At 34.3% G+C, this 12,376-nt stretch overlaps 1 protein-coding gene across 1 annotated transcript in view; it reads left to right on the forward strand.

The window, feature by feature from the left end:
- LOC101966891 (multidrug resistance-associated protein 1) overlaps positions 1 to 12,376 on the forward strand; it is a 93,251-nt gene that overhangs the window by 14,338 nt on the left and 66,537 nt on the right. The window contains exons 3-5 of the mRNA XM_078044464.1: positions 1,298 to 1,439; positions 2,101 to 2,243; positions 8,615 to 8,792. Coding sequence (XP_077900590.1) covers positions 1,298 to 1,439; positions 2,101 to 2,243; positions 8,615 to 8,792 — 463 coding nt within the window. The remainder of the gene's footprint in view (positions 1 to 1,297; positions 1,440 to 2,100; positions 2,244 to 8,614; positions 8,793 to 12,376) is intronic.

The raw sequence follows: 12,376 nt of genomic DNA on the forward strand, positions 1-12,376 counted from the left end.
TGTATTCTGCTACCTTTCCTATCCCCTACTATCCCCCCTCCCCTTCCCTCACATCTTCTCTCTCTACCCCATCTACTTTAATTCATTTCTCTCCTTGTTTATTTTCCCATCCCCCTCACAACCTCTTATATGTAATTTTGTATAGCAATGAAGGTCTCCCTTCATTTCCATGCAATTTCCCTTTTCTCTCCCTTTCCCTCCCATCTCATGTCTCTGTTTAATGTTAATCTTTTCTTCCTGCTCTTCCTCCCTGCTCTGTTCATAGTTGTTCTCATTATATCAAAGAAGACATTTGGTATTTGTTTTTTGAAATCAAAATTTCTCCCCAGCATATTTTTGTTTCAATATACTTAGCCATAACTAGTTAGTTATGTTCCTAACCCCAAGTGTAATGGGATTCCCAGGACTGCTTTAGACCAGCCATAATCCATAATTCAGCTACTGGAATATGGGCTGTCCCCAAGTTCATGAGACTTTCAACTGAATAATGTAAGATTTCCATTAGCAGGAAGATGGTAGAACAGAAGGATTGCTGAGGGAATGTGCAGTTCATCATTTCCCACAATAAGTTTTGTGGTCTGACTAGAATGTGCATGTTTGTCTGCCTTTCAATTTAGACACACTGTTCTCACAGAATTGTTTACGGTGCACCTTGGGCCCTTTGAAGGAAGGGGGACGCAAACTCTAAGAGGTTTGCAGAAACTTGCCATTTTCAGGTGTCAACTCAAAAATGGCACTCTCACATTGGCTGGTATTCTGCTGGTCAGAGTAAGTCATATAGCCAAGGTCAAAGTTTATGGGCTAAGGACAGATAGTCTACATATTGTTGGAAAATCTCTACAGTCAAATCACAAAAAGCAAATAAATTTCCAACAGAATAGCAAAAAGTTGCAAACGCAAAGGGTGGATCCATTTCTCCTCTGCACAAGCCTAAAAAACGAATGTGGGTTCTTGAATGAGTGGGTGAATAACTTAACTGTAAAAGTTTGCTACTGATATTTCAGTAAAGGAGGTAAGATACATGAGTAGTATATTTTCCAAATGTAAGATGAGTAATGAAGTTGGTATTTCACTAAATTATTGAATGTCTACATAGCCATTTTTAAACCTACAAATAATTGTAATACATCATTTAACTCTGTAATAAAGTTGTACGGATTTTAAAATATATAATCTGGTCATTCTATCCTAATCAATAAAGCAATTTATAACCCAGGGAGTAAAATAAATGCATGTAAAATTATTTAAAGTAATTACTGATTATGCTGAATTATTTACCTTACCATTTTATTTTTAGAATAATTATTTTAGGCTATAAGAAACCTTTGGAAAGAGAGGATCTTTTTGAACTAAATGAAAGTGATTCTCCCTACATTGTGTGTCCCATCTTTGAAAAGCAATGGAGGAAGGAAGTTTTAAGGAATCAAGACAGGCAAAAGGTAGGGGTAATTAATTATTAAATTTTATTGATTACTCAAGAAGTTAACTACTATGTAAAGTTAGATAAATATTTTTCTAAATATGAGATATTATTGTTATTAATCCAAAAAAATCCCCTAAATTATTTGTAGTGACAAACCATTCTCATAAGCACAACTGGTAGTCATTGTGACCCATTTCTATACTCAAATTTCTCATCATCTCTTCTCTTTATGTATATTTGGTTTGTCAGTCATGATGGCAAAGATGGCTCCTATATCTCATAGTATACACCTATTGGTCAAAGTAAGTCACATTGTGACCACAGCAAGTTTGTGGGGCAAATCTTCCATATATAACATCACATATACACACATATATCCTTTTATAACATCCCCAAAAGAAAATGCAACTCGGAGATAAGGCAGTATTAATATTAATGAAATAATTTCAAAAAGTGATGAGTAAATGAAGTTGTGTTGGTGTTATTAACACCTGTGCATCTGGATACCAATGATATGGATCACATTTTCAACTTAACTGAATTTATTCTTTCCCTGTTGCCTTATTATCTTTGGAGTGCATTGCTAATTTTGTAGTGATATTGTATCTATATTTTACTTTTACTTATATTAGTTCTGTCCAATTTTCTCATTGTTTCCATTCTCTTTAATTACATAGGCATCTTTTCATAGAGAGGACCATACCAGGAAGCCATCTCTACTCTCTGCATTGTGGAATACATTTAAGTCTTCCCTGATTCAAGTTGCTTTGTTCAAAATGTTTGCTGATATTTTGTCCTTCACTAGCCCAATCATAATGAAGTAAGTTGAAAGCTTATTGTTTTTTCTTTATTTTCTCCTCACAGGTAAATACTAAGCAAATATTCCACTATAAAATTTCCCCTAGAAAAGAGTAGGAAAGTTTCTTTTTTTGTGAATTTTATTTATTATATGAACACTGTGTTGGGATTATCTGTGCTGTGAATATAAATTGTGATACTATAGTCAGTGTTTACTGAGGCCAACAATGTAGTAAGTGATGTTATAAAATCTCTGTATTAGTGGTACTGTCAGAGTTGTCTGGAGAAAAAGACCAAATAGACAGACAGATTTATAAGAGGGGAATTAATTATGAGAATTGGCTCATGAAATTATGGAAACCAAGAAATTTCCATAATCTGGGAAGCCAATATGTAATTCAGTACAAGTCTAAAGACCTGAGAACCTAGAAGTAAGACACTCAAGGATAGGAAATGGGAATTATAGTAATTTTTACTCAGAAAACAAGACAAACTTGCCCTTTTCTCATTTTTGTTTTTTATCTAGGCCACCAATTAACTGGATGACACACTAGGCCTTCCAATATCAGTCTACTAACTAAAATGCTAATCTCTTCTAGGAACTCCCTCATGGAAAATTGTACTATCAGCTATCTGGGTATTCCTTCACCAAATCAAGTTAAAGCATGAAATGAAAGTTCTATTAATTAGCTTACTTAACCTTTACAACATCCAACAAGGAAGTAGCATGTATTTTTACACCTAGAATTACAATATAGAAACAGAAAGGTTTAACTAATTTGCCTAGTCCACATAGCTAAAAACTACCAGGGTAATGATTGAACTCTTGAAAAATAGTTTGAATGTATGTTTATAAAATGCAGTGATAGATGCTTTTGATATTTGTTTTTAGCTGTGGTCTTTTGAGAATTCAACTTTATCAACCAAGGTACTAATATATAATGACTATGTCATTATATATGATTATTATTAATATGTAATAATAATATATAGTAGTGATGTATATACACACACACACATATATATATATATATATATATATACATCACTACTAATTAACATGTACATATTTGTAGATATATCTTTGTATATATATTTTTCTCGAAGATTTTTTTATAATATCTATCTTAAAGCATTTCTATAATATCTGCCTACAAGGGATTAAAGGCAATGAACTTGAAGCCTTGATTGTGTACCACATTTTTAAAGGAGTAATTACCTTACTTCTGTTATTTGAAGAAAACATTTATTATTAACCTGTTATTTTATTTTAGCATTGAAGATACATAGTTTTTCAAATTAGTTAGAGTTTTTAAAAACAATTTAGTCATTTAATTCATGAAAATATAATTAATCATGAGTTACCTAAATTTCAGATAATTTCCAGGAGCATATTTATCCAATATTAATTAAGTATCTATTATATGCCAAACACTGTTCTAAGTAGACTATAGGGATAGAACAAAAATCAAAACAAAATTCCATTCTGACACTTAGGATGATTTGAGAATAAACAAATTAATAAACATAAACAATATTTAGAAATCATCAGTGCTTAGGAAAGTAGAAGAACAAAGCCAAATGAGGGACTGTAAATTTCTATTTGATTTATTAGGTGATTGAAGATGACTTTGGTGATAAGGTGACATTTGAGCAAAGTCCTGAAAGAAGTTAGAAAGTTAACCAAGACAATATCTGTTGTAATTTGAGGTTACATGAAGGGAAAAGGTAAGAGCTAAGGACATAGTTTGTTATCTTTGAGGGCTTGTAAGGTGACAAGTGACACTGAAGCAGAAGAAGGCTGAGAGGAAAAGTGATAAGATTAAGGTCAGAAAGGCTCAGAGTGAGTCAGGAGATCTTGAAGGGCCTTTGTGAAAAGATGATGGAGAGAGTTAGAAGAGAGGCCTTAGGAAGATTTCAAGGGCAGAAAGTGATTAGACTCAAGTTTTTCTGTGATCGCTCTGGCTACTGTGTGGAGAATCATGTAAGGAAGAGGAAGAGAATCAGAAGGAACACCAGTTAAGTGTCCATTGATGTGATGCAGGCAAAAGTGAGTGGTGGCTTCAAATAGGCTGTGGTGATGAAAGTGATAAAAAGTGGTCAGAGTCTGGCTCTGGTTTAGAAGTGGAGACAAAAGAGGACACACTGATGGTTAGAATGTAGGTTGAGGGAGGAGGAGAGGTATCAAGAATGCCTTCAGAGTATTTTTTTTAAAACTTGAGTCAGAAGGTAACAAAGTCACTGTGTATTATGAATACTCAGGAAAGACTAGAATAGGGAATTGAGTTTGCTTTAGGACTTTTTAAATTTGAAATATCTATTAACCATTGTGCAAGAAAGAATTGACATAGCAGGCCTGACTATGCACTCCAGAAGGCGTGCTTGTGGGAGTGGTCTGTTTCTGACATCTGGAGCTGAGATTTCAAGAGGGTTCTCACTACCTGGACAGATAGAAAGTGGTTCAATTATATTAAAACTGTTGTTATAGTTAATTGTGCCAAATACCTTCTGTCCTTCTAAGAGTCTAGAATTTTGATATGGGTTAAGAAAAAGGAAAAATATTGGACCAACCACCCTACATACTGATTTTCTACCAAATTTGCATGGTAGAAAATATTTCACACTAGTATTAGTTGCTGGGGGAATTAAGTGTGTTCTTTGTGATTTTGCTGAAAGAGAAAAAGGAACTTTGGAAACTTGTGCCTGTTTTCCCCTGGACTTCAACTCATGCACATTTTTTTCTCATTGCTGATTTTGCTTTGTATTCTTTCACCATAATAAATCAGCTGTGTTTATGACTGTATGCCAAGTGCTGTAAGTTCTCCTAATGAATCATTGAATGGTCTTGGGTATTCCTGACACAGCAATTTAGATTAAAAGGTTGAGTAAGCAACTCTCTATACAAGTCTGGAATAGGGAAAGGTGGAGGCACCAGTGATTAAACTGGGATTATTCTGAATTGAACTGGGGTGGGGGTCCAGCCACTGTTCTGGATGAGGCTATGTTAGCATACATGTCGAGAAGTAAAGATGTCCATGGACAAAGCCATCAGCTATTCCAATGCGTACAGTTGGTGAAGATGAAGAAATCTATCAGAGGATATTGAGAACAACTAATGACTAGTGTAGAAAGTAGAGAACCAAGAAAGAATGGTGTTAATATTGTGTGCGTGTACACAAATGTGTAACAGCGAATCCTATCAGTATATACAACTGTAATACACCAATAAAAAAATAAAGAAATAAAAAAATATAAATAAAAGAAAGAAAGAATGGCATCAGGAAGCCCAAGAAGAAGGTGTGCATTGCTATCAGAAAACTGTTCCTCACCTCAGTATATGCCAAGAGTGATCCTACAGTTTCCTTGTGTGTGAAGAGAAAGTTACTTATCACAGGCGTTTAGCACCATCTTCTTCCTCTCCTGCCCTGCTTTGGTTATCTAATGTGGCAAAATCAGCCATGTCAAAACTTAATGACATAACACAGAAGTTTCATTAATCTCATAATTTGGAGGGTCAGAACTTCAGGCAAGTATTGTTTTTCTCTACTTCACAGCTCAGTGTCTTGAACAGCTGGACAAATGGAGATGTTATGTCTGGTGCCCTGGTTCTGGGTGTTGGCTGGGTGACCTTGTTTCTTCTCCCTCTTTGCTGGTACTGGAATATCCCAGATAGCTGCCTTACCTTCCTAACTCAGATACCTGGGCTAAGATGGCTGGGAATGGCCAGTTATCCATCTCTTTCTTCCCATTTACCAATGACTTCTGCTCAAGAAAGTCATTAGAGAATCTCACTATGGCCACAGTCTCTCCTAAAATAATAATGTGTTATAGCATGTCAGTGTCTCTGTATTCTCCCAAAATTTATACTATGAAAGAAGGCCTGTGAGATAGAGAATGTTCTAATTTTGTGACACATTCTTGCAACACACGTACTTGACCACACTTGCAAAACAGAAATTTTAATATTGCATTGAAATGAGTCAGCCTTTGTCCCTGCCTAGACAACAGGCTCCTCCAGGGGTTATTCACCCTTCAGCCACTGCCATAAACCTGGCACATAGAGCCCCAACACATTCCCTGAATTGCATACTGAATACATGGACATCAGCAAAGTTACACTTTCCCCAGAGATTCTCATTCTACAGTAACTGAATAACCTTAAAATTTCTACACTGAGGAGCAACTCAGTAATCAGAAAGAATGAGTTTTTATGAGTTTGCATGAATATGATTTAGACTCAGCAGAGCTGAATTTATGAGCTAGTTTTGAGATATATATATATATATTTTTGTTGATAAGGAAGAGTTAAGGAGAGGACTATTTTTAAAGATGAGGGCACTCTGTCATATGATTATGACACATATGTGTGACCCAGCATAGAAAATAATGCTTTTGTTAATTTTCTAGTAGAAGAGATGTTTTTCTCTTTGGATTATTGTACTTTCTCTTTATCCCTCTTTATGGAATTTATTCTAACATCAGCCAAACATAAAATGAATGTTTATATCTAATATCACAAATAGTTTTATGGATTTTACCATATCTGGAGCACAGATTATTTTTAATATTTCATAATTAATGTGTAGAATCTGTGTGGTACCTGGTGATAAACATTTAGTTTTTTTGGTTTTTATGAAAAAAAATCAAAAGGTTAATGAGAGCTATGTTTATAATAGGAATACTAGAGCTCTTCTTTCAGGGAATCTTACTCAGAGACCCAAAAGGCATTTTGTTAAATTGCCTTGCAAAAATAATTTATTGTTCTAGTAGATGGCACCCAATAGATATCAGTTAAGAAATTCAGCTAAGAGGTCAGTTAAGAAATCCCATTATTAGTATGTCCCTCTGGGAAATGGAATAATTTAATAATGTCACTGAGAATATATAATGCCCCAAATAATTTTCAAGAAGTTTTAATATTAGTTTTAGAGACACACATACACATATATACATATATATTATTCTAAAAGCTGATTTTAATAGCGTTAATATTTGAAGTCCTTGGTTTATAAAGCAATTTGAGCAACACATCCACTAGCAGTTCAAACTGTCAATATAAGAGATCAACTCTTAGAAATTTATTTTTATCTGCCACCTTAATTGTTAAGCTATATAAAGAGTGACTTTTTAAATTTATTATTCTTTTAGAAATATTTAGATATGATTTTACCTAATTACATATGCTTTATTTTTCTGGTTATATAACTTACAAATTCATTCAAGATAGCTATTGGATGATAAAGACCATTTTTGTAACTCCTGAGTTCACAATGAAAATAATATATTTATACAACTTCTAACCTTATGCATTTTACCTATGAATTATAAGGGACCACTTAAATAAACCAAGAACTGTGGGTCTGCAAAATAAATGATGTACTAATTGATACTATCTCATTCTATACGCCCATGTTGTTTTCACAGTTATGTGGAATATATGTAGTCTTTTAAAGTTATTATCTTTAGTCATGTAGATTCTATAAAACAGGGTAAGACCACATATAAATGTTATCAACAGTGGACATAAGGCACTCTGAATCTTAATCAATATTTACAACTGAAAGACAAAAGCCAATCAAGATAGTTACAAGATAGTTACGATTAGAACTGTCCCCACTGTTTCACTATCTCCTTGGCAGTAATGATCATGACTAAGTTTTGGTCACAATCAAACTTGAGAAAGTGAGAAAATGTAGAGAAGAGAAAAACTGGATATGGATAAAAGTAACAATAAAAGATGAGACATAAACCAAGTCTTTAATACAGGTGTCTGTGGCTGGGCATGGTGGTGCATGCCCTTGATTCTGGAAAATCAGGAGGCTGAGGAAGAAGGATCACAAGTTTGAGGTCCTATCTCAAAATAAAAAGAAATAAAGATGTTGTGCAGTAGTAAAGGGGCTCTGCCAAATAATAAATAAATAAATAATATTACCAAAAATAAATAAACAAATAAATAAGACATCTGTGTTTCATCCTAAAATACCACTTCTTGAGTTCCAATTTTCATGTTTTCCTACATTTGGCAAAATGCATCATTTTGAAGAAAATAAAAGTTTGCTTTTTAATGTATCTGTCTCAACATTCTGATGAAGTCATATTAGAAGAGTTAATTATTTGATGATATTATCATATGAAAACCAGAAAATAACCTCATACCCACCTGCCTGTGATAGTAATTGATGATTTTATTTACTTTGTCATCTAATGCATGAGTTTAAAAAACAAAGAAAGAGAAGGACACCAAATTGAGCAGATACAGAAGAACATACAGGTGTGTGTGTGTGTGTGTGTGTGTGTGTGTGTGTGGTGTTAACAATACTTAACTCTCACAAGCATTTAACCACTTCAGGTAAATAACATTTCTTCCCTTTTCTCAATTTTTATGACATCCAGGCAAATGATCATTTTCTGTGAAAACACCCCAGATTCCAACTGGACTGGTTATGGTTATGCAGTTGCACTTTTTGCTGTAGCCTTTTCCCAAACCTTGATCCTTCAGCAGTATCAACGTTTTAGCTTGCTCACCTCAGCAAAAATAAAAACAGCTGTAACTGGACTGATCTACAAAAAGGTAAAAATATTCAAGGATTTCCCAACTTTAAGTGGATTGCTCTCTTGTTATGCTTTGCAATAATGGAACTGGGAAAGTAGTGGAATATATTAAAAAGTGCTTAAAGTGTCCTTTACATGAACATTTGTTTTACTCCAATACAGAACTGACTCATCAATCTGGTTGCATTAATTTCCCTAGGGGATTCTCTCCCTCTCCCTATTGTCCTAAAACTTTTAGACAGCCTTCAACTGGGAAACTAAATGGTTTCTTTGTCTACTGTTATGTCACTTAACTCCTCCTCCAAAAGCAAATGGAATTGAATGTTTTCCTGATTGTATATCTGAGCATCCATAAAATTTCTTCTTTTCACTGTAATTCTTTCTACTTTTGTCTGACTCCACTGCTCACCTTTTTTTAATGCAACAAATCCATCCTGCTTTGTGCAGTAATTGCTTCCCTCTCTTTGATCCTAAGTTTCATTCCTCAGACTTAAAGTTTGATTTGTCCTCTTTAGAAAATACTGTTTTAAACACCACCTTGTTTCTATACAGAGCCTTTTATTTATATCATAATTATCAACAATTAAAGAGTTTCCTCCCTCCCCTAGTTATCAGCCATTTATTCAATCAGCGGTTGTGTTTTGTTCTTTCTTTGTGCTCCTCCTGTAAATTCTGGGTGCTTCAAGATCTGGAACAGAAATGCATCTGCCTGTTGTGTCCTTATCATCTAAGATATGATTTTTTAATATTTTTATAAATGTTGGATGGCTCAGTAAATAAATGAATAAATGAATGAACAAAGAAGCCTTCAAGAAATTGGAAAGAAATGTTAGCATACATAGTATGTGGAACTAAATGGATCCAATAAGCAGAAAATCTACAAGGGTTGTATATAGTTAAGGAAATTTTCACACCAAGTCTTGGAAGAGTCTTTTAGAAACCTATCGAACTTGTATAAGTAAAAGGAAGCATTAGAATTTAGACTGAGCTGGCCAACAGGCATTATAGGCTATTTCATCCTTTTGGGTCAAATGGGGACATAGAGAGGTTTTAGACAACCTAAAATAACCCAGGACCCATTGAATCAATAAATGTTAAATGAACTTGTAGCAGAGCTATATAGTTCAGCCCAAAACTGGGGTCAGAGAGACTGTCCTATCATAATTCCAGAGGAATCCAAACATGCAGGAGAGATACAAAAGAATCTAGGAGCTGTTTAAATGCTGCCGCTTGACTTTTGATGTACAGTCTCTACAGAACAGGATTTTATTCAGTGACTAAAGCCTCAGTGTTTAGATGTGGGTTGTGAGTAGATTTACAAGCATAAAAGTATCAACTTCCCTGAAAGAGCAGAAGCAAAAGTGGGTGGATTTATAAGCATAAAAGGCAGAGCTCAGAAAAGTTTTAGGCAACGAAGCTGCTCTTTATGACACTATCCTGGTGACTGTGTCACACATTTGTCCTAGCCCATAGCATGTACAACACAAGATTGAAATCTAATGTAAACTATGGGCTTTGGTGATAATGATGTGTCAGAGTGTGTTCATCAGTCACACCTCATGTCCTACTCCAGAAATGTTGATAATAGGGGAGGCCATGCCTGTGTGGGGAGAGACACTCTATCAGAACTACCTTCTTCTCAGTTTTGCTGTGAACCTAACATTTCTCTAAAAATAGTCTTTAATTGAAGGGGAGTGCAGTAGAAATCTCTCTCCTTGGGGTTAATTGGAATAGATAAATTTCCTTTCTTCTTTACAGGATTTGGGATTGTGATTTATTTCATATTTAGATATCTTCAAGTGACTGTCCTAGCAGACCCCAGATGACCTATTTAACTTGAAACTGGATCTATTTCATTAGGATCTTGTTAATAGAGTTGAGTAAAGCTGGTCTCAGATCCTTTGCTTGACAAAAAGTGGAGTTGGCAGGACTCACTTGTTCTGTGTCATTCACATAACTATGCTTTATTTGAAATATAGTTCAGGGAATATTATTTTTAGGTTCTCAGTGAAGAACATGAGTCTCCTTACATTGGTCACTTTAAGAATCTATGGGTCTCTAAACTCAGATTTTTTTTTTTTATTCTTTGGTTTATAGGTGCGGGTTCCATGAGAATTCATAAAGACTCAGAAAAAGATATGACTCAAAAGCAGCATCAATTAGTCCTGGGCTTAGTGTGGGCACTCGGGGTGTATTCCTTCATTAAACACCGTCCAATAGAAATTTCTGTGTTTCTAAAATTGTTCTACATTTACACTGTGCAATATGGTAGCTACTAGTCACATATGGATGTCGAAGATTTGAAAGTGACTGTTAGTATAACTTAGTATAACTAAGGAAGTGAATTTTTAATTTTAATTAATTTAACTTTAAATTTGCTAACCATACCTGGTTAGTGGCTACCATTTTGGAAAGTACAATATTTAGAATGTCTCCCTGTGTAACTTAAAGTTTTTATCTTACTTTATTTATAGAAGTTATAAAATACAAATAAAACTGATAAAATTTAGTTGCACTCTGTAAAGTAGAGGTATTGCATTTAAGGGTGGAAAGAAGAAGAGAGCCACAATCCAAACCCTGCACTTTGAGTCAAGAGAATCCTGGCATAGTTGTTGGAATATAAAGGAACGGAAGAAGAACAAATTCCCATAAATGTTAAGGTTAAACTTTTAAGTTCATGCCTCATACTTGCATTTGAAGGTCATGGGAATATAGAGCCCTTTCAGCTTTGCATGATATGTATGGCTTCCAGCTAGCAAAGTCAGAAAAAGTTTCATGGTCAATATACAAATGTGGGTCAGTAGGATGAATGTCATGAGGTAAAGTCTTTTATGTAGCAATAACATGAAAAAAAGGTGGAAACAAATATAAGACTTGCTCAGAAAATGGTAAGTAGGTTAATTTGGGTTGACACTTTTCCTATATAGTATGATGGGGAGAGATAATATTACAGAAAGAAGGGATTGTTTGTTGAAACAAAATTGAAGAACCTTGAAGACTATATTGTGAAAATGTATTTGCATTATATAAGAACTTAGGATGCAGTTGAACCACAGGGGGATGCTCAAGGCAAAAATATTTAAAACAGGGTAGAGAGAAGAAAAACCATAGAACTATTGCAATAGTTAAAGATTTGAAGAAGGGCCTTGGCAATGGATACAGCAAAAAACAGTAAAGGGAGAGGTGAAATTGCAAAACAAATTTTATCATAAATGGATAAAATTAAATATTAGTGAATTGAACTCATCGATAATGAAGATATTTCCAGTTAGTTTGGAGGGGTTTGGGAAGCTTAAAACTCTATCTAGTTCATCTGGATCATCTTCTATTGTAATAATAGGTGGAATAAATGAAGTTTTGGAAGAGATGAGCCACACAATTATGCCTGTGTGTGTGTGTGTGTGTGTGTGTGTGTGTGTGTATGGATTAAAAACCTAAAACTTGGGGAGCTTGGAGGAACTTTCTTAGAAAAAAAGTAATTATGATACAAATATATGTTGGCTAATTTCAATTTTGACTTTAAGGATATTTAGAAATGTCCTGACTTTTCAAATTATTTTAGATTTTAAAGATAAGATCCTTTCTTTTTATCTCAATCACACT

Source organism: Ictidomys tridecemlineatus, chromosome 3 (genome assembly GCF_052094955.1).
Source record: "Ictidomys tridecemlineatus isolate mIctTri1 chromosome 3, mIctTri1.hap1, whole genome shotgun sequence".
NCBI lineage: Eukaryota > Metazoa > Chordata > Mammalia > Rodentia > Sciuridae > Ictidomys > Ictidomys tridecemlineatus.